Raw genomic sequence first — 26,455 nt, 5'->3', positions numbered from 1 at the left:
GACTCATGCAAAACCCCACTATCTTTCTCTTTGGTTGTATTTCTACTATGTTGTGGTGTGGGTCCTCCCAGAAAATCTCTTTGGGCGGCCGTGAAGTAATTTAATATCTGCTTATTTATTATAAAGGAGTAAATTAAAATGCCTTCTTTTTCTACTTCTAATTAAAGTTTAACACCATTTGTGCTTTGAAAAGAACAATCTTCCCCTGGTAAGCTACATGCTTTGCTAAAATTTTAGCAAACATTATTGCTGAATCCTACCTGCAGCTATTTGTATTAAAGGTCACACATGGGTTGTATTTACTTTCTACTTTTTTCAGCTTCTTAAGAGTGTTGTGGGATGGTCTTTCTCTTATAGTCACATGATCTGCCCCAGTGTTGCAATGGGAGTAAAACTGCTGAAATTATATTTTTGGTGTGCCCCAATGTTGTATAGATTACTGTTAAGCTGGGTGCAGATTGAACTGAAAAGGTAATTTTTATATAATTTACATTACAAAATAGCTTGTATAGCTATGATATATGTTGTAGCAATTGTTTAATACAATTAGAGTTACCTTTTAAAAGGGAAGACACAAGAAAAATGAGTTGAATTTGAAAACATGGTAACGTTGACTGATAAGTGAAATTTGAAGAATTTGAAAAGCTACTTTATCCAAGGAATGGCTGTATTGTCCCGGACATGTACTTGGCACATGAACTGAATAAAAGAGTTCAAAAGTTCAGCATCTCAAATTTGGACCTGGTATAGTTAAGAGAACCTTTGTGGTTGACAAAAGTAAAAAGAAAACAAAAAAAACTCCAGACATTCCAGGACACAATATCTCTACCAGCAGTCTCAGGATGGGTGAGTATTATTAGCTTTAAAGGGAACCTACCACTACTATTGACTTTAAAAATTGATTAAACATGCCCTTTGGTCTTAGTATTGTTGTTCCAATAAAAATAGCTGGAATTATTTTATTTATTAAAAATATCATTACTGAAGTCAGGAAAATTCTCACACTACTTTGTTATAGTTTAAAGTGCAGTCACTACCATACCAGGAGAGGAACAGTACTACTGCACAACCACTTCCTTTCCTAATGATGCATTACATTTTTATTTAGCATATGAAGAGTTCCTCTCATCTTTGGTGAAGCAAGAAATGAGTCGTATGCCACGTGGCATATACCATAATGCCCTCCGTGGTGGAACAATACGATCTGACCAGGGGAAAACCGTTGCAGGAATTCCAAGCTTCATGCTGAAGATGTATGAGAAGAACAGACAGCCTGGTCTGAAACCTGGACTTGCAGGTGATGATGGTCTTAGACTCCCGTATCATTTACTCTTGTGGTATTGTAAGTAGGTGAACAATGAGATAAACTTTTGCTGCTGTGGAAAGTTAATCCCTGAATGATCTATTACTTCTTTGGGATGTGAATCCTGGGGTGGGCTATAACTGCTGTTGAAAATAAATCTTGGGATGAACTGTAACTGCTGTGGGAAGTAAATCTGTTAGGTGTAACTCCACTTTACTCCACATGTTAGATGATATTATAAAGCTGGCCATACACCTTACAATTATCTGCAGATTTTCTGTGGTCAGATGAAAAAGGTGTAACAGATTCCTCCATCTACACTTAACTGTGTGGATGGAGTAACCTCCGCCTGGGCCAATCTGTTGCACTTTTTCCATCTGACCTCAGAAAATCTGCAGATAATTGTAAGGTGTATTGGCACCTTAAGGCAGGGTAGATAATTGTGAAATCTAGTCCTCATCTGTTGACATGATCACGCAGTCTATCAGTAGCGGTCTGTAGTTATCTACTTGTACAGTTGACATTCGAATAATCACATGAAGACTGTGTGGCTGATTGATTAAAAACTGGGTAAAGAAAAATGAGCACACAATTGGAACTGTTAACCATAGCAACCAATCAAAATTCTTGTTACATTTCTCCAGTAACAGTAACTCCAGTTTTGTGCTTATCTGCACAAAAACTGGAGTTACCCACTTATTATCCACTTTTTACCATTTTCGTTGCATCAGCCCTAACAGTTGCCTCTGCCAGCCGCTCAGATTTTTCATTTAAAGTTTTTAGTTCGGTATGGAAGAACTAAAGGAAGATTATAACACATTTTTCTTGTAGTTATGTTTATGCCTGAAGCCCAGTATATCTGCTATAGTTCCATGGTATAGTGCAGATAACTGTAAGCCACTGTAGACAGAACATAGCAATACCAGTAAACCTGGAGGCTATCCCAATAGACATGAAAGACATTTCAAAAATCTGTTCCACCATAACACAAAAAAAGATAAATACTATCTACAAATGATCTCACTCCTTTGCGGTAGAATATCTGCATTTGGGAAAAGGTTTGAGCCACAATTTTTAATGAGGTAGCTTTTACCAGGCAATTAAAATAAGCTATGCTAGGTACATTTAAGAACGTTTCTTATGTCCTTTTGTTTTATGTAGAATGTGTTGTGCTGATTTTAAAATGACAGTACAAAGAGATGATGTGACTCTATTACTGGCAGTGGTCATGGTAAAACAAACAAAGAAAACAACTGTGAATGAATCATACATCCCGCTGATTTCCAACTCTACTAAGGAAACAGTGATAATATCCAGTTTCTTATGATTTTTATATCAAACAGATGTAATGTGCATAAACCTAATTTATTACCTCAGTACTTATCTGTCCTAATCTGCATTCACTCATTATAAATAAAACACTGCATTCATTGTATAGATGAAGCTTTTCTGTCATGTAGGCATCATACATTTTTTTTATGGGTTTTCTCACTAAGTGTAAAATTTCACAGCCGGCATGCTGCTGTGCTATGACCTGCCTGTTCTGACGGACAGAGATGGCAGACCTATCAATCGCTTCCTTGCCAGCAGGGGCCGCAGTTACCAGCAGATGTTAACAGCCCTTATACATGAGGTATGTGTTAAGAATCTCTAATGATGGCAATACTGATCTGGCTTTGACTGATTTATGTGGCTCACACGGTTATAATGTGCACTGCTCTACTGCTCTGTTACTTTGTTAACAAAACATATTGTTGTGTTTAAAGAAAAGGAAAATCATTTTGGCATTGTTATTCAATTTAAAAAAAAGAAATGTTTAATCTTTTAAAATGTTATTTGTGTGCTAATCTTTAGTTATTTTGTAAAGGTGCCCATATAATTAATGAGAGCTTCTGATTAATTCACACCAACGAACAGCCATTTTTCTTTTTATATGCTCAGCTTTTTAAGCAAATACTTTTCCCAAGAATGTGCATTGACTTCCACATGGGCAGTCCAATCGGGTCTACCTGTCAGTCTTTCAAGTGGACCCGGTCGGATGCCCAATGCTAGTCCATGGGCAGCCGTGTGTAAACGGAAAGGCGTCTACACCCGGTTACCCCCAACTCTTGCCAGGTCCAGAAAACAAATGAATCCGAGATCCATTTTGCCGGACCTGATTGTGCCAGATCAGAGGTCAACATGTCTGTTTATATCTGACTCCCCATAGACCAACATGGGCTCTGGCATAATTACTACTTTCCTGCATCGCAAGAGGAAAAAAACTGGACAGACATGGATGTCACAGCGGTGACAATGCGATCCGTACTGCTCCGATCTAGGAGGAGATCGTATATGGATCACCTCTTGATCAGCCCATGTGAAAGGGGGCTTACCCTATAATAACTCATTTAGCAGAAAAGAATAGGAACTGAAAAATTATTTTTGCCAGTAACCAACTGAAACACAGTCAGTACTGTTCTATTGTGACTCTGCTATTGCCCATCTACAGACAGATTTCATCAAAGACAAAATGTGGGCCAGTTAACTCCCCCCCACCCCCACCCACCAAAGAAAATAAACTCCAAAGTATTATTTTTAGTAAGATGGGTGTGATATTTAAAAATACACTTGTTAAGATACATCGATGGTGAAAAAAGTGCCTCTTTAAAAAAACATATTGTACTTACAAGCATGTCATTTTGTGTACCCAAGCTTTGCTTCTTTCCTTTCTTGCAGAGCTAGAATCTTCACTTCCCAGTGTGTTGGATGCCTGCCCCCTATGGTTCCACTTGTCAGCCGCTACGTCACTAACGTGGCCCTTCAGATTTTTGGAGACACACTGGTGATTTAGCAGCTAACTGGTGGAGCCACAGCGCGGAGATGAAAGCATCCAACACACCCATTGGTGTAGAATTCTGCCTATTCAACTGACAGCACTAGCTTTGCAAGACAGAGAATATTCCATTCAACAGAGGCACTAATGGTAAGTACAGTACATGTCCTTTCTTAAAACAGATAAACCTGTTACAGAACTCAGTTCAGACTGTGCATATGATAAAACATGTTTACAGATTTGCATATAACTTCAGTTTCTGTATCTCAGTGTATACTGATCGAATTGACAACTTACCATTTGCACATGTGTGTCCTGTAGGTAAATATCCAGTCCTCGGAATGGCATCGCTCTATTTTGTTGCCTCAGTCATGGCTTGGCTTCATGGGAAGGGCATTCCATGCTGTGCTTCAGGTATGTTTTGCACACACGGCAAAGACTGACTATAGCAGTGATGACAAACCTTTTTGAGCCCAAACTGGATGACTAAACCAACTTATGTGTCTCAGAATGCCAACCCTGAAATTAGACCCGAATACTGATGATTTATTTTAGAAAAACGCTTCATACGACTGTCTGAACTAATTATGTGCTTAAATCTTAGAAGAAAAATACAATACAAGAGGTTTTAACTACACTATACACTGACATGTACTGTGCTAATGAGTGAAGTGTTCCATTGCGGTGTGCTACTAAGGTACATGTCACGCAGCACACTGCAAGGGAACAGTCCCTCTACAGCTTGGAGTCAGTGGTGGAGCACCAGGGCCCAGTTGCAGCTGTGACCCTGGTAGTTCTGCCACTGACTCCAACCTGTAGAGGAACTAATCTCAGCAATACATTATACAACAATGCAGAATACCACAAACTATAGAGGACTACAAATCCTAGCAATACAATATACAGCAATGCAGAATAATAGCATCAGCTATAGAGGACTGACAATCCCAGCAATGCAGAATAATATAATGCTACGTAATCTGCCGCTCTCTAAATAAAACAAGTCCGACTGTCTCGGATCTCCTGGGTAAGCGATCCGGGCCGGTGACAATCAGGCAGAGGCGCCTCTAAAAGGGCATATTAGACGGCCGCTCACTGGTGGGGCTCTCAGGGTCATAGCAACGAGCAAGCGGCCATTTAATATGCCTGTTTAGAGGCCACCCCTGAACCTGGGCTCACATGCCATAGGTTCGTCAACACTGGATTATAGGTTACCCTCCCATCCTATAATAACCTTAGCACAAACTTTTCTTCAGATCTAAAGGTATATAGTAAAACACTCTAAAGCTGCCCATACAGCTTACAGTCTGATTTTACAATGTCCTTTAGATTTACCAATGACAATGTAGTTTAGGGGCCTGCCTAAACAATAGATTCAATTATTATCCAGTTGGTTAGGACCTTGCACTGCATGGCTGTCGGTAAATTAAAAGGATTTTCTACCACCAAGTTGTAACCCGAATGGGCAGCTTTAGAATGACATTTTAATGCATATTGCTTTTTCCATAATTTACATTATTGACACTTATTTTTAGCAGGAAATGGAGAACAGTACCTTGGTAGTTTAAATGCAAATTCGTGCAAAAATATGTTTTTTGTTATTGTCCATTGAGGGACACAGGATTGTAGTTTAGTCTAAAATATGTGGGTTATATTGCCACCTACAGGAGACCTACCTGCCGCAGGAGGTCCTTTGATAAGGTAGAGCAACCTCATTATTCCTCTGCTTCTACAGAACTCCTCCTAGATATACACAGTCTTCCCATGCAAGTGGCAGATTTCAGGGCCACAAATCCTCAGTCTCTGCTATTCAGCCCTCTGCATAAAGACTCCTTCCAATCTTGTATATTGTAGGCTGTCTGTTGTTTTTACTGGATCACTTGTTAACTGTATCCTTGCAGTATGTTCCTTTTTTAAAATACAGATCTGGTACCTCTAAATTACCCTTTTTTTGGCATTATTGCACTCTTTTGTGTTTTTTTTTGCCAGCATTCCTTGGGTACTTTTAGTGCCTGGATATCCACCCACTGTTCTGAAATGAGGATAAACCCTCTTAGTTTTGGAATGTGTTAAACATGTAAATATCTTTTGTTTTAAGAAGGCTTCACTGTGCTACCCACTAATTTGGTTGGATGAGTTTTTGATTGCTTTAGTCCCTTCTCACCATAACCTGTATGGTTATACTGTGTACCTGTGCCTGGATAGAAATTTGCTCTTGTTCAAGCTATCCCACTTACTCCTGCAATACTCTCTGCTGTGGAGTTCCTAGCAATTATTGAGATTCTACTCCTTATGATGCTTGATTTTTTTTTTTAGGAATTACCTTACTTTCTATCTATAGAACACAATTTCCAATACTTCAGTAAATGTAATTATTATTATTATTACAGGTATGTATACTTTTTACCATGGCACAAAAACTGTTATCCCTAGTACCTTAATAGTTACCAATTGTATTGATAGTCTTTTCCCTTATTGGGGACTATGCCTTCCCTCTCCTTGGGATTAGTACTACTCCTTCAGTCTCCTTTTTCAAAGCAGCCCATTTTCACCTCCTTCAGATAACATTTTTCTCATTTGAGCATTGGGATTCATTATCCTGAAGATGTGTCCTATTTCGCAAGAAAACATAATTTACTAGGTAATGGTACCTACCTGAAAGGTCAGGTAATACAACTCTTTATCATGCCACAGTTCTTTCCCTTGATGGGATATTTTAAGCCAGCAGACTTAGTGGCACCTGTTTACTTGACCATAATTCCTCACCTTCTTTTCCTTGTGCTCCTAAGCAAATTACTAACCCTTATGCCTCGACTGTGGATTTTGCACATGACATTCCAGAATATATTAATTCCTAGAATCATAAATGTTATTCTTGGTCAGGCAGGGTTTAATATAGCCATCACATTATTCTAACTATTTTGGGCAGGGTGTCACCCGGAGTGGGTACCAGGTGACACCCCGCCGTACCCATCACATGCATGCACGCCCAGCTTGGTGATACCTGCCGACGGCCATCTTGGTGATGGACGCTGGCAGAGAGAGGAGGGGATGTTGACCGGGTGGGATAAGGTATGCCACTGGGTCCCCTTCTCTCTCGTGCAACTTTCGGGCTCTCAGTCCATGACAGAGTGCCCGACTTTTCAGAGGGGGTGACACCAAAATGACTGTCGGTCATTTTACTGTCACCCAGGTGCAGGCTGCACCCACCTAGTAATGCCACTGATTTTGGGTATAAGTAGCATTGATTCCTTCATTTTTTTTGGTTCGCCTATAGGTGTTACAATTTAACTTTACCCCGTCTACTCTGTGTTATCACCCTACTCTTTCCATTTAAAGGATTTTGGATTGCTATAATTCTTCTAAATCTATTCGATTTTATATTTGGAGAACTCTCAAATCCATGCACTTCTCTTTTATAAATTAATTCCTGTCTGGAAACTTCCCTCATATTATAGACCGATCTTGTCCTAATGTCAAGGGTTAAAGATACCTTATCTAAGCTTCCATCTGTTATCTAGTTGGTTTATATTTCCATGGGTATATCTCAAGAGTCCTATCTTCATTTTCCTGAAATTTAAGGGTTTGGTATAATAGGCTTAGGCCTTCACACCAATAGTTTTCTTTTGGTTGACCAACCTAACTGCTGGTCTAAATTCATTTCCTTTTAGGTTATTATTGCTTCGTGTGTTTTTCTTTTAAGGTGGATAATTGGTTGTCCTCCACATTTTGGTAGAGGCTCATTGCTCCTATAATTACTAGTTTCCTCTTAGAGTTTCCTAGTCCTGGTCGATGTTGCATGTCTCCCTTGACAATTTCCTTCTCCATATTTGGTAACTTGTTATTCATCAAGCCTCCATCACATTAGTTTCCAAGAGGTTTTGTCCACCCCATAGTTGGACTGTTTTAATGGTTGAACATGTCATAGACTATTCTGCAATGCTGTGTCCCTCAATAGAGAATATAAAAAAAAAAAGGATTCTTGCACTTACCATAAAACCTTTTTCTTGGAGTCCACTGAGGGACACGAGTCCTGCCCCTCTGTGTTTTTGGTCTTATCTACAACTTCCTCGCAAAACTGAGGCATGGCAGTTGGTGCTTGCTTCACATTTTTTTTGCCAGCGTTCAGACCTCCTGTAATTATAGATTATTTTACAATCCTGTGTCCTGCATTTCAGAAATAATATTTTTGCTAGGAACTCTTTTGTTGTTGGCAATTTACCTTTTATATTAAGTTGGATTGTATTGATAGAATTAGGGATGCCTTTGCTGACCTCTTTAAGAATGCTATTAGTCTGGCTGTTATGCTGAAGTTTTGGCTTCAATGCTTTCTGAGTCTCTGACCTGGAACAAGTATAAAGGTGAAGAATTCTGGCCCTTTTTTTAACACTCATTTACAATGTTCATTCCAGATGTGTTACTTAAAAGTATTGAAGCTAGACACAGCCAGGTAACTAGTGAGCAATGGAGGTTCCATTTTCTCATGACAGAATCACTTTATCATGGTTTTGCTGTTTATTTTTTATTTTCTAGGGTAGGCAGGCTGAGCTGGAAATGCAGCTGAAACATGGAAAGGATGACCCACAAGAACTCCAGTATAAAGCACACACGGCATGGCTATGGTATGGAGCAGGTTATGTGTTATGTCAGTTAACCCTATAATCCAGTGATCGTTGTAATTGTAAAAACTGGCAAATACCACATTGTCAGAATGGCAGCATTTTCTATGATGTATGTAAAAAACATGGCTCCTTAATATGAAGCTCAGGCATATTGTCTTTTTGCTGCTACTTTGTCTATTCTAGTGTTATGTGTAAATTTTATATTAATATGTGTTCTCATTCAGATTGTGTCATACCTCCTGTTTGACAGGTGTCACAAAGAACAGGGAGTAAGAGTAAATCTCCCAAGAGGAACATAGACAGCAGTTCCATTATATTTAGTAGGTAGGAAAAGGGTAAGAACCTCTGTGAGGATTACTTTCCTGTCTGGGTTTCTACTGGGGAGATTTTCCCTAAATTCCCTGTCTAGATGTCGGACAAAACCAGAAGCGAGGTGGAAATTCACCCAAGTGGACAGAGCCAGCAATTAAAAAAGAAGTTCTGACCCTTCTCCACTCTAAAACTAACAAAAATGTTTTTTGAAGGAGTTGGGGCTTAAACTTTCTTTTCTGTTTTAGTGACCGTTTGCAATTTTCCATTTCAGGGTGAGAGATGCGCTGACTGATGTAATAAGGTCTTCTATCAAGTAAGCTATTTGCCACTGCCTTGTTGATCCTTTAGTATGCACTTTAAAGGGAGGGCTCCAACTCTTTGTGTGCAGTTAAAAGGCAGGGTACAACGACTAGGAATCTCCCCGACTAACCACTGTTTGAACTTCGAGCTGAATGGCACTAAGGATGCCACTACTTAGAGGGCACATCTTTCTTTAACACACACACACCCTGCCTCGGAAACGTATTATCTTACTGGCTTCTAAAAGCAATGCAGATGCTTCTAGGTATTGTAAATAACCCCTATACTATTAACATGGACCCCATATAAAATAGTGTTTGCTACCAGGATTTACAGGTGTTCATTGACAGCAGTGTATAATGTTGATAATTCACCTGACAATGTGCATGAATGTTTATCAATGGACATAAGACAACTGACAATTTAAAGGTCACTACAAATGAAGTTTACTAAAAGTTAATAGAAATTTCTATTTTGCTGATAAATGATGCAGTTCTGCATGCCAGGAAAGCAGGACAACTAAACTTTACAAAGCACTAAAGTGAGCTCCAAAGTTTCTATGCTAAAGTCTCCACTGTTCACATCTCTCCCTCTACAGAGACAGCCCTGTGGTAAAGGGGAATGCACTCTTAGCTCTCACTGGCTTAGCTGCCACTGTCTCCAAATATGAAAACAGTCTTCCTTCAGAATCCGAAGGTGCCCCAGAGGTGCGTGTGTTTTTGTTCTTTTTTTATTATTATTTGTTTATTGGGAATACTTTATAGTAAAAAGCATTTTTCAATAAATCAGCACACACTTTATGAAGTATCAATGAAATATATTAGATTACCAATTTAGATAACTCCAGTGTAACTCACGCATCCAATACATGCAATTTCAAGGTATGACTCCAATGCCAAGTGCTCCATAGCCAAAAGAGCAAAGTATAGTGGTGCCCACATTACATTATTTACAGATACTATCAAATCTATAAATGCAGATTCAAATTAAATGCTTTTAAGACCTCTGGCATAAGTCATGGTAGCCTCTACTTTTGATAAGTGTAGCATCTTGTTCTTCAACATCAATTATTGGATTTTCTGTCATGTATAATGAACAAAGATCTTCCACTGCTGCTGGTTTTGACCAATCTTATGACTGTGCTCCTAAAATGTCTGAAGTGCTGAAAATACCACCCCCACAGCATTTCATCATTATTGTAGGGAAACCTCTGCTGTACTTCCCTTCTAGCATCAATAGAAGTGCAGGATTGCTAGCTGAATCGTTATTACACCTTAGCTCATAGTTTTCTTTAGCTAATCATAAGTAAGAAATGTTTCATTTAAGATTTTCTTTGACTTGAAGATACACAAGTCCTTCTAGTCCTACAGTGCAAATTGTAAAGGGTATTTTTACATATGCACTTCTAATAGGGTTGTACCTGTCCAGTAATCACCAGGACAGTCCGGGTTTTGAATGCTGTGACCGGGTTTCATGGCAGCAGAAACCCGGGCACAGGATGTCAGGCAGACGGGGCAACCAAAAATAAGATTTGGGCTACTGGCCCCCCCACTGAAAACAGTCTCAACTGTGATATTTACATATTAATAAGTGGAGCTATTTACATATGACTACGCCATGACTCATTCTCCCCACAAAATGTCCGCACGTCACTAGAGTGTTCGGGTTTTGCTTGAAGAAAAGGCGACAACGCTAACTTGTAAGCTTTCATGAACTTGACAAAAATGCACAGATCCTATGGTGGCCTTTCATAGAGTTACAATGCATAACCATTCAGGTTGGTTTACCGTCATCACAACTTTGAGTTTCAGTCTTCACTTTTCTTATCAGACGACACCTTTTTTTTTTTTTCTTTGTTTTGTATGTTCCCTCAAGAATGGCAGTAGCACAACATTTCGTAAGGTTCACATTTTAGACCAATATCTCTCATGTTAGTTTTGCACCTGTAACATTTTAAACAGTAACAGTAGAAAAATGTCACCAGCACACCATGAGTTGAAAAAGCAAAATATTTTATTGCCAATATCTGTATCTCATTGGCAATTGCTTTCAGGGGCCACGCAGGGTCCCCTTCATCAGGCTTAGAGATAACTCTAAGCCTGATGAAGGGGACCCTGCGAGGCCCCGAAAGCGCTTGGCAATAAAATATTTTTCTTTTTCAACTCATGGTGTGCTGGTGACATTTTTGCTGTATCTCATTGGCAATCGCTTTCGGGGCCTCGCAGGGTCCCCTTCATCAGGCTTATAGATAACTACTGTTCATGTGTGTACTGTACTGTTTTCTACTGTTCATGTGTGGCGGTGCCATCCGCAGTCATTTCGAGCACCCATCTTCATCAAGTGGGAATCCCGGTAAGGAGTGCGGTATGGTTCCTGTTTCTGTTTATTTTAAACAGTTAAACACATTTGAAAACTTTAAACTATATAGGTCATAGAGCGTATGGTAATGTGCTTGGCTTGGCTTAATGAGCCCTCATGATATGCATGCATTTACCTCTTAATATATAGATTGTTATAGGATGACAATCCTATCCTGTTTGATACCTGCAGATTGAACCTGATATCCTTCCCACCAAAGCCTGGATCGGTATGGTGCTGGACACCCTTCTTAGTATTGTCAGTAGTCATTATTATCCTAAGGGCAGAGTCTTTCCTTGGTTCCAACAGGTAAGATTGTTATATATTGTTATAAAAAGCAGAGTGTAACTACCATTTTACTGTTTACATTTGCACTATTTTTAATGTTAATATCAACAATGTATATTAAACATAAAGCATTTTGGTCCTAGGAACAAAGTAGCATGTTTTCTCTTTACGCACTAGGAAAGGGAGTAATTGTGCACAAATATTTTCTATAAGTTGTAGTGTCTACGTAACCTACATTGATAAGTTTTATGGAATATTAGGCTTGCTATATATTATTAATCAAACTGAAAAACAACTGGGAAGTGATTTATTTAGAATACTATAAAAAGTTAAGTAGCAGACCTAGACCTGAAATAAATGTTCTATTATATCCATCTTGTTTGGTAAATCCTCCCTCTAGTCTCTGACTGGGCCTAAGATGTATACTCTGAAGTGAAAAGTGTTTCAAAGACAGCAATAAAAAATGTCTCAAAATAAAGCCAGAATATCATTATTGTACTAGAAAAATTTAGATGTTGCACATGGCAACCAATCAGGTTTCAGCCTTGTGTCTGAGAACATTAAACAGGAAGTCTGGAATCTGATTGGCTTTCATGAACAACCTAGTTGCTCCACTTCTGTTTTAGTTTTTCTGTTTAAGTCATTCAGGAGGATTTAGTCTTTGGGTGGCCACCTTTATTTATATGAAATACAAGTATTGCAGAGCATTTGTTAACTTTTTCAGTTGGATAGGAGACAACATGCCTTATCAATTTACATGCATATTATTGTGCTGTAATGGCTATAAAGGCTTTTTCATGACACTCAGCATTACTTACACTTTAAGATTTTAGGCTGCCCCTTTAATGCCTAATTTGATGCCTTGCCAGTCCGTGAAGTGTGGTTTGCAGAAAATGAGTTGGCAGCTTTCCACTAGGCTCTGGTGGGAGAACGTAGCAGCAGATGGCTTATTTCCTATAGGGGGTTATTTCATTTTAATGAACAATACCCAGACATAAATAACAAGGAAGACAAGTCCCAGGACACTCTGGTTCAAAAACATCAAGACACTAAGCACCAAGAGGTTCATATTTCCTACAATCAAAAAGCACATTCATTCTAGTGCTGTGCTGGATTACATTCAACACTATTTTGCAATTATGATAATATTTAATCCAGGAAGCCTCAGTGGTAATTTCCTGATTGTCTTTCCAGTGATTATTTCCTCTAACTATAATCATGTAGTTTGCTCTTACTACATGTTATTCGTTTTGGAGCATTTAAAAAGTAAAAATAAAGGTACATTCCTTGTTTGATACCTACTGTTTGTGACCAAAGTATCTGACATACAAACGGTACATGCCTGTTCTGCCAAGGGGAAAGGTTTTTAGCCAGTCTGGAATTTTTCATCGGATAGCTTTTTGTTCTAAGATTACAGTGGCACTGTTGGTCTCTGCATTACAGATAAGTATATGTGCATATGGCAAATAAGCAGGCATGTTGGAGAAAACCTCTGACCATTGCCATCTGACCATAAATATCCATGGCCAACAATGGACTAGGAGAGGGAGGGCCAGCAAAAGCAGCCAGTTATGCTCTACTTTATTAACATGGACTGATAGGAGGGGAGTGCACAGGGATGTCCTCATCAATGTGCTGCTGCTACTCCTCTATTGGCCATTTAGTTGGCTGAGTGTGTGTTTTGTTCAAAATTGTGTTTTTTTTTTAGCAGAGGTCAAGGGTTGGCTATGCTGTATGGCAGGAGTGCTTGCATAATAAAATTGGCTGCACTGATTTACTAATCTTTTGGCAGGTAAAACAGATCATATGCAGTATACAGGCAGTCCCCGGGTTACATACAAGATATTGCTATTGGATATTTAAAATTGCAATAGCCAATAGCAGGCTGGCTATTGCATCTGCCCACTGCCTGCTGTCAATCAGCAGAGGAGGGGCCTGAAGGAGAAAGTTCTCTATCAGGTCCCCCCATGCTGATTGACAGCAGACAGTGGGTGGGTGCTATAGCCAGCTTGCTATTGGCTATTGCATTTTACAATATCCAATAGCTAGCTGGCTATGGCTCCCAGCCTGCAATGAAGAGTAGGCAGGGGGGCGGGGCAGAGGAGCCGCGGCCGGACCAGGAGACCGGAGGATCGTCCGGCCTGGGGAAGCCGACGGAACGGCTGAAGAGGAAGTCGGCACATCAGCGGAGGTATGTGGGGCATCAGCAGTATGCATCGGTCTGTGTCCCCGCTGCCTCCGCCAACACAGGCGCGGGGAGCAGTGGGGATTTGAAAGGATACAGGTCGCTGCAGCCATAGTTCTCCTAAATGTACCGGCGCCTGCCGGTACATTTAGGAGAACTGTGGACCCCGTTCGTAAGTACGGATTGTCCGTAAGTCGGATGTCCGTAACCCAGGGACTGCCTGTATATATTTCACAAGTATATTTAGCTGCTTTTATGAGGTTAAGATTAAAAGCTGTACTCCAGGCAAACAACTAAATGCATAGTTAAATACATATAAAGCATTGGTTTGTTTTGTACTGCTGTCCTGAAATTTTGCACAGCTCTGCGACAGCGCAAACCGAGCCCGGAAACATTACTTTTTTTTTTTTTTTCTAGCTAAGCATTAAAGCTAGGTGTCACGATACCGTGCGCGGGTGTCCCTACACCGCATGCAGGTATCTATACGGGAGGACCAAATGCATCACCACACCAGACAATGCTCATGAGGTTATGAACTTACAGTTTATTAGACACACTGAAATCAAGTAACACAAGCAACGCCACCAACACCCACAAGTAACAAATAATAGCCAACTAAAATGCAAACAGCAAATCACATGCAGAAGGTAACAGGGCCAGTGAACCTGGGGAGCAGGGCAACAAGAGCCACAGAACAATAGTCAGGGTTCAGGGAGGCTACAGGATACAGGTTAAAGTAACAATAGTGTGGCAACAGCCTCACTGCAGGGAGGGATTAAATACCCTCCCAGATCAGCATCAGGTGGTGGCTAATTGCTGACACATGCAGGTGAGCCCTGGAACTGCAGGACCCGCTTCCAGCATCACAGTGCCACCTGGAGGCGCTCAGGTACCTGACAGCCACTGGCTGCCTGGAGACACCTGCAGGTGAGCACTGGAACAGCAGGATCTGCTGCAGCTCCACCTGGAGGTGTTTTGGACCCTGACACTAGGTCACCTATCCACCCCAACCTGTAACTGGCAGTTAAAGATTAACTTCACTTTGTAAACACATTTTAGCTGGGCTGATATTCTCAACCAGGACATCAAAATAATCAACTTTATTAATAATATTCCTAACCATTGTTTTTCTACTATGCCTTTATAAGGTATTGGAGTGTCTACTATGCCCATTTGAAAATTTTTAAATTCTCAACTGGCTTCAGTCGAATTGTCAAAACCCTGTATGACTGTTAAAAGCAATATAAGTAATGAATAATATTTAAAAAGTTGATTTATTTTTCAGCCCTGGCTCTATATATAAACAACAACGTGTATAAAACTGGAATTACCTTTTTAAGACAGTCTGTGTCCAGGAGCGTACATCCATACCTGTATGCAAGCATACCCTTGGAGCAGCTTTTTCCAGCATACAGCTACAGCCTTTCATTTGTACAGATGGGCTGTACGCAACACCGGTGGCTCCTGGGTGCAGAGATCTGCCAAGTTTTTATTGAACACAGACCTCAGCGCTTGTGTGAATGAGCTCTCCTATCAGCATGCTCCTATTCAGCACATTTGCACTGTGGCAGACCTTTTTAGATCCTAGGGCTGCCCCTCCCTCTCCCAGTTCTCCCAGTTCTCCCAAACAGGTCATTACATATGGCTAGTACTAAGATAAGTTCTGTTACTGTGTTCAAAATGTTTTCCATTGTTTTTAATACATAGATAACTTCATTAAGAGATGTTTTGCTTTGTCTGCCTGGAGTTCACTTTAAATGATTGTCATCAATATTTAACCATACATAGCCTAATCAGGAACTTGATGGAGCTATTTAGTGGTTTACTTTTTTGGGGGCATTTGCTTATTATGAATTATAGGTTATAATATTTCCCACAAGGGAGCTAATTAATAGATAATGAGAACACGTTGAAAACCTCAGTTCACTATTATGACACCAGAAATAGGTTAAAGTGAATTTTAATTGCAATTGGGAATCCCTCACGTTTCCAATGCCCCCATCACTCTTTAATATTCTTAAGCTACAGATATCAATTACTGGTGAATTCTGTTATATTGGGCTACTCACACTCATAGCTATTCCCAGAGTACTATTGTTGCTAAGTAGATATACTGCAGTCTAAATTTAGGGTCTTGCTGTGGCTTACAATGGGGCTGTGGGAGAAATTCCCCTAGAATTAGAGGTGGGGTTTCTGTTTAAACTAGAAATCATCCTAGTTGAAAATCAAGCAACTCTCCTTGTTTCCTATCAATATAGCAACAGATAGAAAAGTGCATCGGGCGGAAATGCATAAGCTAAAATACTTCTACTATCTCTGGGGAGGTTATAGATGAAGATTAATAGTAAATTGAGAGTAAATTCCGTTATAGTATATAGTAAATCCATGTTTCAACTGAAATCTCCGGTCTGCTTCTTTTTCTTACAACCCCCTTGTAATCAGTAATGAGACTCCAAATGGAAACTGAAGTCCAACTACTCAGGTACAATTGTACTTTTACAATTAAACTAAATTTGTATGCCATAGTAACTGACTTACCAGCAAAATTGGAGGGGTCATGGGTGCATCAGAAGCAGATGGAAGATTTCTGTTTAAACTGGAAATCTTGTTAAATTGTATTTACTATAAATCTTTATCTCTAAACTCCACCAGTGAAAAATAAAATAACTCTGCTTGTTCATGTCCCCACCAATGTGCATTCCCTATGTATCTGTTGCTTAGGTAGCAAAAAGGTTAATTACCACAATAACTATCGCTGTAAAATCTCAATTAATTTTCCTCTTCATAAAACAGATTACTACTCCAGATTATGATATCCCTCTGGAAATAATCCATCTGCCTAGATGCCTCTTTCCCATAATAGGGCTGGCCACATGCCAACTGATGTCTCCACGCAACAGCTGCATATTTAAAAAAAGAAAAAGTATTCTTTATTTTTTTCCGACTGTTAAATCTTTCATTGGAAAATAATGGCTGTTTATTTTACAGTATAAATGGCCTGAAAAAAAACATGTTTTTATATCACATGCCTCTGATGTAGGAAATTGTACTCTGAAATGCAGTTGTCATCAAGGCCTCAATGCTCACCCACACTTGTTATTAGTATTATATGCCAGCAAGTTTACATATATTAAGGTACACGAAGCAAAACATTACATATTAATGACTCCTGTCCCAGTAATGGCCAGTTTCTATTATATGCCTAGCTAAATTGAAGCTATCAATACAATTCAGACATGGCAGGAATTTACCAAAACAAATCAAATTATTATTAAAGCAGAAGTTAATCTAGGTAAAATAAATAAATGGGCCCCCAGGAGCTTTTAGCCATAATGTGCTAGTGTGCACAGCATATTAACACATTATGGCAGACTTATCTGCCAAACTGATCCCTTCCAGCACTGCGCTCCTCCCTCTCTGGCGCTTCCATCTTCAGCTCGGTCCTCTTCTGGGTTTCAAACCTTCAGCTGCTTGAAAGAAAGTCAGCCAATCGTCATTTTTTTTTCCCTTTACTTCCACAATAAGAGTAAAAAAAAGATCTACCTCGTCTTGCTATAAATAAAAGATTGCTGAGCTGGTTCATATAAACTAAAGCCTAAGCAACACAACTAACAGGAGTGTTTCATGTCTTTAGAGACTGCTCAGAGTATATTGCTTAGAGTCAAACACTGTTTGATAGACTTGCATCGGGATAAAAGGGATCAACAAGCCCTAGCATTGTGCCCCACTACAAAACAAGTACTGCTTGCATTGCATATGCAAAAACAAAGTTTTATGTGAATGCTTTGGAATTTTACAAGATCACATTAACCTGATATCTTTCACATAAACATAAAAAATACATTTAGGCGAAGTCTGTTTAACGCTAACCCCCAAACACATTATACTCGTCTTTCCCGTGCTCCCTCACAGCTCGTTCCTTTTTGGCTTCTACTGCAAAATACCCAGTGCTCCTGGGTCTGGGGGAGCACGCGACCTCCTCCCATAATTCAGTGCTTGGGGCTAGCATCCAATTGCTAGGCCAAGCACTCTCACAATAACAGAAGGGGCTTCCTTTAGGCTCTGACACTAGCCAATGCTAGCTATTTAGATGATGGCTGCGGCACAGGAGGGAGCGGCTGGCAAGCGCTAGAGAAGTGAGTATACAGAAGTTGGAGATGAGCTTTTTTACAGACACTGTGCTTTGAATGGGCAAGTTGACAGTGTCTCTTTAAAAAAACTGCAGTCTATGGCACTTTCAATCAACCTCTCCTGTGGTCAGAAAAAGTGGGGGCTGCACAATTCCATGCATAAGCAGTATTTTGTATGATATATTGTGGGTAGTTTAAAATGTCATCAAAGTTATACTTTCCTGTTGTCTATTTTGAACCATTTAGGCTTACACTACTTATCACTACCCTGTATGTTTTGCCTTTACAGGCCTGAGTATGAGTGGCCTTTGAAGAAATTCAGTTTTGATCTGACCTACATAGGTTTTTACTGTTATCCAACTTTCTTTTCTTAAAGCTTTTGTTTCAATAAAGCCTGCTTTTATTTTTTCTATTCTTATTTATATCCTAGGACTGCTGATCTTCTCTAGTCACTTTTTTGTCTGCATGCACCTGTTCCAGTGTCTACGGCACATTATTGCTTTGGAATGTCTTCCTGATACTGATAATGGTGGACAATGGCTGCATACTTTGTGTCACCACAACTGTTTGTATTTTCCAACTGGAGCTCAATTGACAATACAGGAGTACAGTTGTGGGACAGGGAGAGAATATTTTCACCCTATAACTGAAAGTGCTTAGCTACTTCAGTATTGGCATGTTACACCCACCTCTATTACCAGGCCGTTTTCAGTTTTCAGCACTGTGCGAGTTTCCTCTGTCACACAATAATGTAGCAAAATACATTGTATATAATTTTTGGGGAGACAAATAGAGCTTTCTTAAATTGGATATTTAATTACCACTTTTTTATTTTTTACTATATAAAGTAAAAACATATTAAATAAGCCTGTTTCTCTTACATTTGTTTATAAATCATAGCAAATAAAAATGTCAGGACAGTATGAAAATCCCTGAAATGACACCTTTTGGATAGTAGACACTAAAAGGTGGTTTGATTTTTTGCTGCAGGTTTTTGGAAATGATGAACCATGCCGGTATTGAGGGGGCTAAAACATGGAGCTTGATAGTGTACAAGATACAATAAATGTACAGGTCATAGACAGAGGGAAGAGGGAGATGAAGGGGTAAATGTATAGATGTGCAGGATAATAGTGGTGACTCAACCATTCATGACTCACTTTATTCTCCCCTGCTTCTGATGTAAGAGGAAGGGGAGGGCTTGGATAATCTCATGTAATTGCTGTGATAACCAATCACAGAGATCACAGGATGCAGAGTTGGTCTAATTGGCTTTGTGTATAAAGTCGCGGCTCTCCGCTGTCTATTGACATCAGTGTCCACGGCCTTGCGTGCACACACACACACTCGTTTACCAGTACATCCTCCTGGAACAATGCGCCAAGGGACCGGCCGTTTTTAAACAGTAGCCAGTCCGCAGGCGGTTAAACAAGGACTTTCATGGCAGAATTACTAGGTATTATTTTAATAAAGGCTGCCGATTTGAAAAGATTTAAAACAACTTTTGGAATTACATGGTAAAGTTTATGTGGGATTTTTGGGTTTACATATACCATGTTCTTTAGGAAAGGACCATATCCAGGGTTAAGGTAAAGGATTGTGTCTGTTAACATTAAGTGTGCATCACTTTTACGGCTCTTTTTCACTCCAATAATACATTTCAGATTGTCCTTCCTATATCACATTTTGTCACCCTAAAGGAGCTGAGTACACTGAGAACAGGAGGGACTGTCCAATAGAACTCTCTGGGATTTCAATGGGACACTTAAAAAAATAAGCTAAGAGTACATAAATGCAACTAGAGATGAGCCCTAAAGTTGAAGCGCAGAGCCACTTCTTCTGATCCATACATCTTTACAGTACATAGCAATAACATGTGGGTCGGATAATTAAATTGTAGTAGGGGAGCACTGGTATCCAACACTCCCAGAAGTGTTGAATGCCAAAGAGTCTTACTGAGGCTGCAGCACTGGAACAAGACAAGCTAGAATATATGGGCTGCTGGAGAGATGAATACAATGAGGGGAATGTATCAAAACTGAAGCAGACAAAATCTTGAGCAGCTGTGCATGCCAACAAATCAGCTTCTCTCCTTTCATTTTCAAATCTTAACTGAACAAACTGGAGAGAGAAGATGATTGGTTGCCCTAGGCAACTGCTCCAGATTCTGTCTGCTCCAGTTTGGATAAATTCCACCCAATGTATCTTGCAGGGACATGTCCTCTGACTGTTTTTTCTTAACCTGACAGTGTTGCTTTAGGCTAGGTTCACACCATTTTCTGGACCAGATCTGGAACGCGGCGCATTGTGTTTTGCTGCGATTTTGCTGCTTTCCGGAGCTGTTTTTTGTTTGCTTTTCTTTAGCTTAAAATAGGCTTTCAAGCCCGTTCCAGTGTGTTTGTGTATTTTTTGTGCGTTTTTGATGCGTTTCCATGCATTCCAGACCAGACAAAATGAGACATGCAGTCTGGAACAGACTGCGCTGGTGTGAACAGAGGCCGGAAATAGCATAGGGATACATTAGGATGCAATTTGGGTCTGGAAACAATCTGGTGTGGTGTGGAGATGATCTGGATGTGTTGTGAATGGGCCCTTAAGGTATAGTGCGCTTGATTACTAATTAGTATGCATATATTGGCTTTTGTAACACTTTGGGTTTAATATATGTTTTGTTTCTGTGTTACTATGTTGTGGTGATTTATTTCTTTTCGATGTTTTTATGTATATTTTGCACACTGTATGTGTGTACATTATATGTGTTTATTAGTATGCTTAGCTGTATTGTATGACCTTTTTAAAATAAATTGAATGCTAAAAAATAGCAACACAACGGAAGAATTCTTGAGCTGTGCTGGAAACCTCTGAGGATGATGCATCATGAATGCAGTCAAGTCAGCACAATGTTACCTCCTGCCCTGCCATGAGCTGTGTGCTGGCTTTGAGTCTGCTGAGAGTACAAAGCTAATGCCTGCTGCTCAGTGACTTTGTCATGCACATTGATTTCATATTATACTGTTGTTGTTATCACGTATTCATGAACAAGCTGCATTATCTTTTAGATTCCCAGGAGAAGCACTGCTTTCTATCTGCTCTGAAAATGCTGAACAGGCAGCTGCTTGTTTGGCACTATGCAACCTTATCCAGTAAAGATTTTGTATTTTTAAATGTCATCTTACACCTTTGTATCTTTTTTAAAATAAAGAATTATACTACATACTTCTACTTATTTTAAATGGAAATGTGACGTGAAAAATACCATATCGTATCATTAAAGGAGAACGATGGGGTAAGTGTTTTTCCCCATAGTTCTCCTAAGGGTCACGGGAGGACATAAACTAGTGTCCTCCCGTGACCCAAAGCTCAGTATATTGCGAGCCACAGCTCGCGATCGGAGCGAGGAGGGGGGAATCCCTGCAGGGAGCCGTGAGTTACAGTCACGGCTCTCTGCAGGGACATGATCGAGAAGTGAGCAAACGACGGTATGTGTTCGCTCACTTCCCGAACTATTGAGCCGACGTGTTTCATTGTCACACGTCGGCTCGAACGATGAGGTTGAGTGAAAATCACTCCCCTCATAGTTCTCCTTTAAGTTTTTATTGCACATCTGTTTGTGTCTTCCTTCAGTATATAAATTCACACATTTTGAATACTCAATTCATAACTATAGAATTGCCTACGGAGCTTTTACAACTGGGTATGTCATTGAATCTGTCAGATATTAAAGATGAACTACATGCAGATATTAGAAACACAAAATAGTGCAAGTATTCATTCATTACAAAGTATTACATTTGTTTTTAAATGCTGCTGATATGCCTTGATATTAGCTTCCTGTGTAAGGGAGGGCCAGCAGTAGGAGCCAATCAGTCTTTGCTGCAGTCTACAGGTGCTGACAGAAAGAGACAGTGAAGCGAGTAGAGTAAAATAGAGGAATAAGGTATAATATTTACCTTATTCCTTGCTACAGCAGGCTTCCTCCATATGTGAAACCAGTCCCAGAAGCCTTCTTTAAGGCGCTCTCAAACAGTGGTCACATGCCAACATCATCAATCACAATGCAGGCCAATAGTCTTGCATTGTAAATAAGGATGACACTGGACCGCTTACAACCCAGAGGGTCAGGGAGAAGAGGAGAGCGCTGAAGACTGCCGGACTAAGTGTATTACAGCTTATTCCTCTATCCCTAGGCAAAAGTAAGCATTTAGACCTTGCAGTGTGGAAGGCCCACTGCAAGGGTAATTTTTTTTTTTTTATTCCCGGAGGCCAACTTTCATGACTCATTAGTGTGCTGCTGCTCCTTTTTTTTTCCCCAGTACACTGATTGAGGGTGTGTTCTTGACCAACTTGTGTTGCTGCTGCAGAGGGGGTCGAAGACCTTGTTATACCTCTGGTAGTGGTGTTAGGATCATAAGCGTGACTACACCAAACATTACAAAGCCTTTGGAACGTAAAATGATTCCTACGTATGTATTTCAGATGTGTGTATAGCTGCTTGCTGGGAGTTGAGTAGTGCTGAATGTTGAATGATATATATGAACTTTGTTTTTTTGTTGTAGAAATCCTATTCTGGGGAGAACACAGCCAGTGTCATTGCCCGTTCCTGTGCTGCCACCGCCCTCTCTTTGCTGGTCCCAGTGCTTGTTGTATCTTTTAAGGAAAAGGTGGGGGAGATTCTCAGCATCCTGACTACTAGATTACCTGGAAGGCCAGAGGCAGATGAGTCGCAGTCTCTCCAAGTTCACATGGGGCTGGCACTGGGAATGTTCATCTCTCGTTTGTGTGAAGAGAAAGTCAGGTACATCATATGTATGCTCATACATTACTTTCATTACTTTCCCACAATGCACACTAAGCTATGGGGTTTTCTGAAGAAGGAAAAGCAGATGTTGGGTATGGATTTCTCTAGCTGTACCATCACAGCCATGATAATGTTAGGTAATCCAGTCAATATACTGTATGTGCTTGAGACTGCATTGCATATCTCTACGTATTATTTGTCTACATGTTGTTACATGCAACATAAAGACATACACATATTTTTTAGAAGATAATATTGAAATGAATATGGAACTGGCTGGAAAATCATTTTTTTGCAGACAGTCATCCGCCTTTACAGTGATCATGTAGAGTAGATACCAGTTATCTAGATATTTGCTAAGTCATAGTGTACATTGACCGCTCATTATATAATCATACAGGTTGCTTAAGACCATTGGAAAGTATGTTACTATCATTAACTTAGATAGTGTCAGCAAATAATTTATTTTCAATCTTCTTAGAAGTGTTTCTGTGTATGGCCAGCTACAGTATATATAATGTGCTTGTATTTGTTTCTTGCAGTGACACCTCTGGTCAACAAATGAACTTAATAATCATGAAATCTTTGGATGCTTTAGAAAGCTGTTGTTTTGATGCTAGCCTGGAATTCAAGTACGTAATAAAGATACGATATATGCAGTGTGTTTACTAGATTTGTTTTATGTATTATTGATCTGTCAGTCTGCCATCAGAGTACTGTTTTCTTTATTGGCCCTTGGGTGACACGGGAATTTGTGAGTTCTGAAACAGTCAGGTTATTCTGCCACCTGCAGGAATGTAGAACACTGACAAACAAAAAAACATTTAATCAGCCCTTATATAATGCATTCTCTAACCTTCATGTCTCTGGAGGTTGGATGCCTTATTTTTTTTTTACTTCATTCAAGATTCCTGATACACCCTTAAAAATGTTTCATTTGGTGACTTTATTCAAGATTTCCACTCCATTGCTTGAGCTAGTATCTGCAGCTATCCAGACCAGCATATCCTCAGCAGCAGCATTGGAAGCGTTACCTGGACCTCGCTGAACTTGAAGGTTGCGGGGATAGCTCAGAATGTGACATCTGGGCTCTTCATTGTGGCCCTTTCCAGACCTTTGTGTACTATGTCAGCTAGCAATAGAGTGCTTTCTGGATGCAGAGTCTGGCGCAGTCTCTAAAGTGACCCTGTCTCAGATGGCTCACTTAGTAAGGCTGGCCTGGCTGGAACACCAGGAGCTACCTCACAGTTGGTACCCTTTTCCCGCTTCAAGGTGGAAAGAGTTAAGGCTAAGGAAAATAAATGTTGCTGGAGTATATCAGTTGCATGCTCTTTTTCCTACCATTCATCCTGTCTCATACCACTGCCCACCTGCAGTGACTTGGTACCCCCTGGCTGTCTGCCACCCCTTAGCTGCACAATAACATTTCATCTATCCCAGAACTTTCTGTGGCTGTACGGTTAATGTAATTATTTTTCTGATGGTTGTTCTTTAGTGTCTAGAAATTATACTGTTTGGATGCTCCTGAGTACCGCTTTGCCTTAAGGTTTTCTTGTAAACCTTATCTTGCTGCTGATGAATGTTTCCTCATATTTGCTGCACGAATGTGTTAGGCTCTGCTGTATTGCCATCTTCTGGTCACTCCTTAAATGGCAGCATGAAATTAGTTTCTTTGTTCACTGCCTGGTAATATTGGTTTCCAGATTTACAATTATCTATATGCTATACTGGTCAAATTAAGTGATGCTATATAGAAGTTCTGTTGCAAAATTAATGCTTAGGAGTGTATAGTATATCTTTTATTATATAACCATTATTTCCTTTCCCAGTTTAGAGAATGAAAGCTAAAACTGAGGGGGCTATTCACTGAGCTGCCGAAGTGAAGGGAGCTGAACGTCGTTCGGCTATTCACTTCAGCCAAGTACGGCTGGCTTCAGCTCTCGGCTGAGCCGAAGTGAAGAACCCGTTTGATCCAGCCGATCCAACATCTGGATCGGCTGAGCCAGACGCCCGGCAGTTCACTCACTGCCGTTCGCCCCTATTGTCGGCGTCATTGGCTTGGTTATTCTGCTTGCTACTTTAGAGGTAGCGAGCAGAATAAAAAAAATGTAAACAAAAGAAAGAGAAAAAACGACGCGGGGTCCCCCTCCCAATCCATACCAGACCCTCTAGGTCTGGTAGAAAAGTTAGGAGGGACCCCAAGTTACAAAGTTTTAAAAAATTCCTTAGGGTTCCCCCCAAAAGTCCATTTAGGCCTGGTAGGAATGTTAGGGGGAAACCCCACCCCCAAAAAATGGGGGGGGAAACATGGGGTCCCCCCTAAAATTCCCAACCAGACCCTTAATCCGAGCACAAGCCTGGCAGGGCAGGAAAGGGGACGACGACGAGCGAGCGCCCCCCCCCCACCTCCCTGCGCCATACCAGGCCTCAGCATTGAGGGTCCCCCCTGAAAAAGCACCCTGTCCTAATGCTGGCCAAGGGCCTCTTCTGCCACAACCCTGACCAGGTGGTTGTGGGGGTCTGCGGGCAGGGGGGCTTATTTGCATCATGGAACCGCCTTTCATAAAGTACTTGTACCCCTACTTAATAAAGGGTTAAAGTAAAATGTAATTTAAGGACAGTAGCCAGTCATTGTATGACAACAAATGGGCATAGCCAGCTGTGACGTCACGGCCGACTCCGCCCATTTGTTTCCATTTAGCTGGAACTTGCAATAGCGATTTGACAGGCGCGGCCAAATGTCAACAGATAGGAGGAGCCAGCGGTGATATCACCGCTAGCTCCCCCTATCTGTTGACATTTGGCCGGCATCTGTCAAATTGTTCATTTTGCAGCTGGAGTTCATCGGGTGCGGACGGGTTGGCGGGCCTCAGTTTTTTTTTTTATTTTGGCGAGTCGGCGTCGTCGTGGACAACTCTGGATATCGTGATTGACCTTTGGATTACGTTGTTGGATCAATTTTTGTAAATTTTATTTTTTTAGTACAGGACTTGTCAAAAACTTTTAATGTATTTTTTTTTTAATTAGAGGATTTTTTCTAAACGTTTGGTGTATTTATTTAGATTTTACTTTAACCCTTTAGTGAATGAGTAGGGGTACAAGTACCCCTTACTCCCACAAGGGGAGGGGAAGCATTCGGATGCCCCCTTTATTAAAGGGGATACCCCGATGCAAATAAGACCCCCTGCCCGCAGTGGGTCAGGGTTGTTCCGGAAGAGGCCCTTGCTCTCATCGGCATGGGGAGAAGGTGCTTTTTCAGGGGGGCCCCTGGAAAAACACCCTCTCAATGCCGAGGGCATGTGGCCTGGTATGGCACAGGAAGGAGGGCAGCCCTCGCTTGTCAC

The 26,455-nt window shown here is 40.5% G+C and overlaps 1 protein-coding gene across 1 annotated transcript in view; it reads left to right on the top strand.

Moving 5' to 3' along the window:
- Positions 1 to 26,455, top strand: part of FOCAD (focadhesin) — an 86,930-nt gene that overhangs the window by 37,056 nt on the left and 23,419 nt on the right. Inside the window, exons 13-21 of the mRNA XM_018565465.1 lie at positions 1,109 to 1,297; positions 2,815 to 2,936; positions 4,440 to 4,532; positions 8,652 to 8,740; positions 9,324 to 9,365; positions 9,951 to 10,059; positions 11,903 to 12,019; positions 22,870 to 23,108; positions 23,654 to 23,743. Of these exons, the coding sequence (XP_018420967.1) occupies positions 1,109 to 1,297; positions 2,815 to 2,936; positions 4,440 to 4,532; positions 8,652 to 8,740; positions 9,324 to 9,365; positions 9,951 to 10,059; positions 11,903 to 12,019; positions 22,870 to 23,108; positions 23,654 to 23,743 (1,090 nt within the window). The remainder of the gene's footprint in view (positions 1 to 1,108; positions 1,298 to 2,814; positions 2,937 to 4,439; positions 4,533 to 8,651; positions 8,741 to 9,323; positions 9,366 to 9,950; positions 10,060 to 11,902; positions 12,020 to 22,869; positions 23,109 to 23,653; positions 23,744 to 26,455) is intronic.

This window comes from Nanorana parkeri, unplaced genomic scaffold (assembly GCF_000935625.1).
Source record: "Nanorana parkeri isolate BGI_ZX_2015 unplaced genomic scaffold, ASM93562v1 scaffold850, whole genome shotgun sequence".
NCBI classification, from domain to species: domain Eukaryota; kingdom Metazoa; phylum Chordata; class Amphibia; order Anura; family Dicroglossidae; genus Nanorana; species Nanorana parkeri.
The sequence above is the reverse complement of the archived record's forward strand: the minus strand, read 5'-3'. Positions and strand labels throughout refer to the sequence as shown.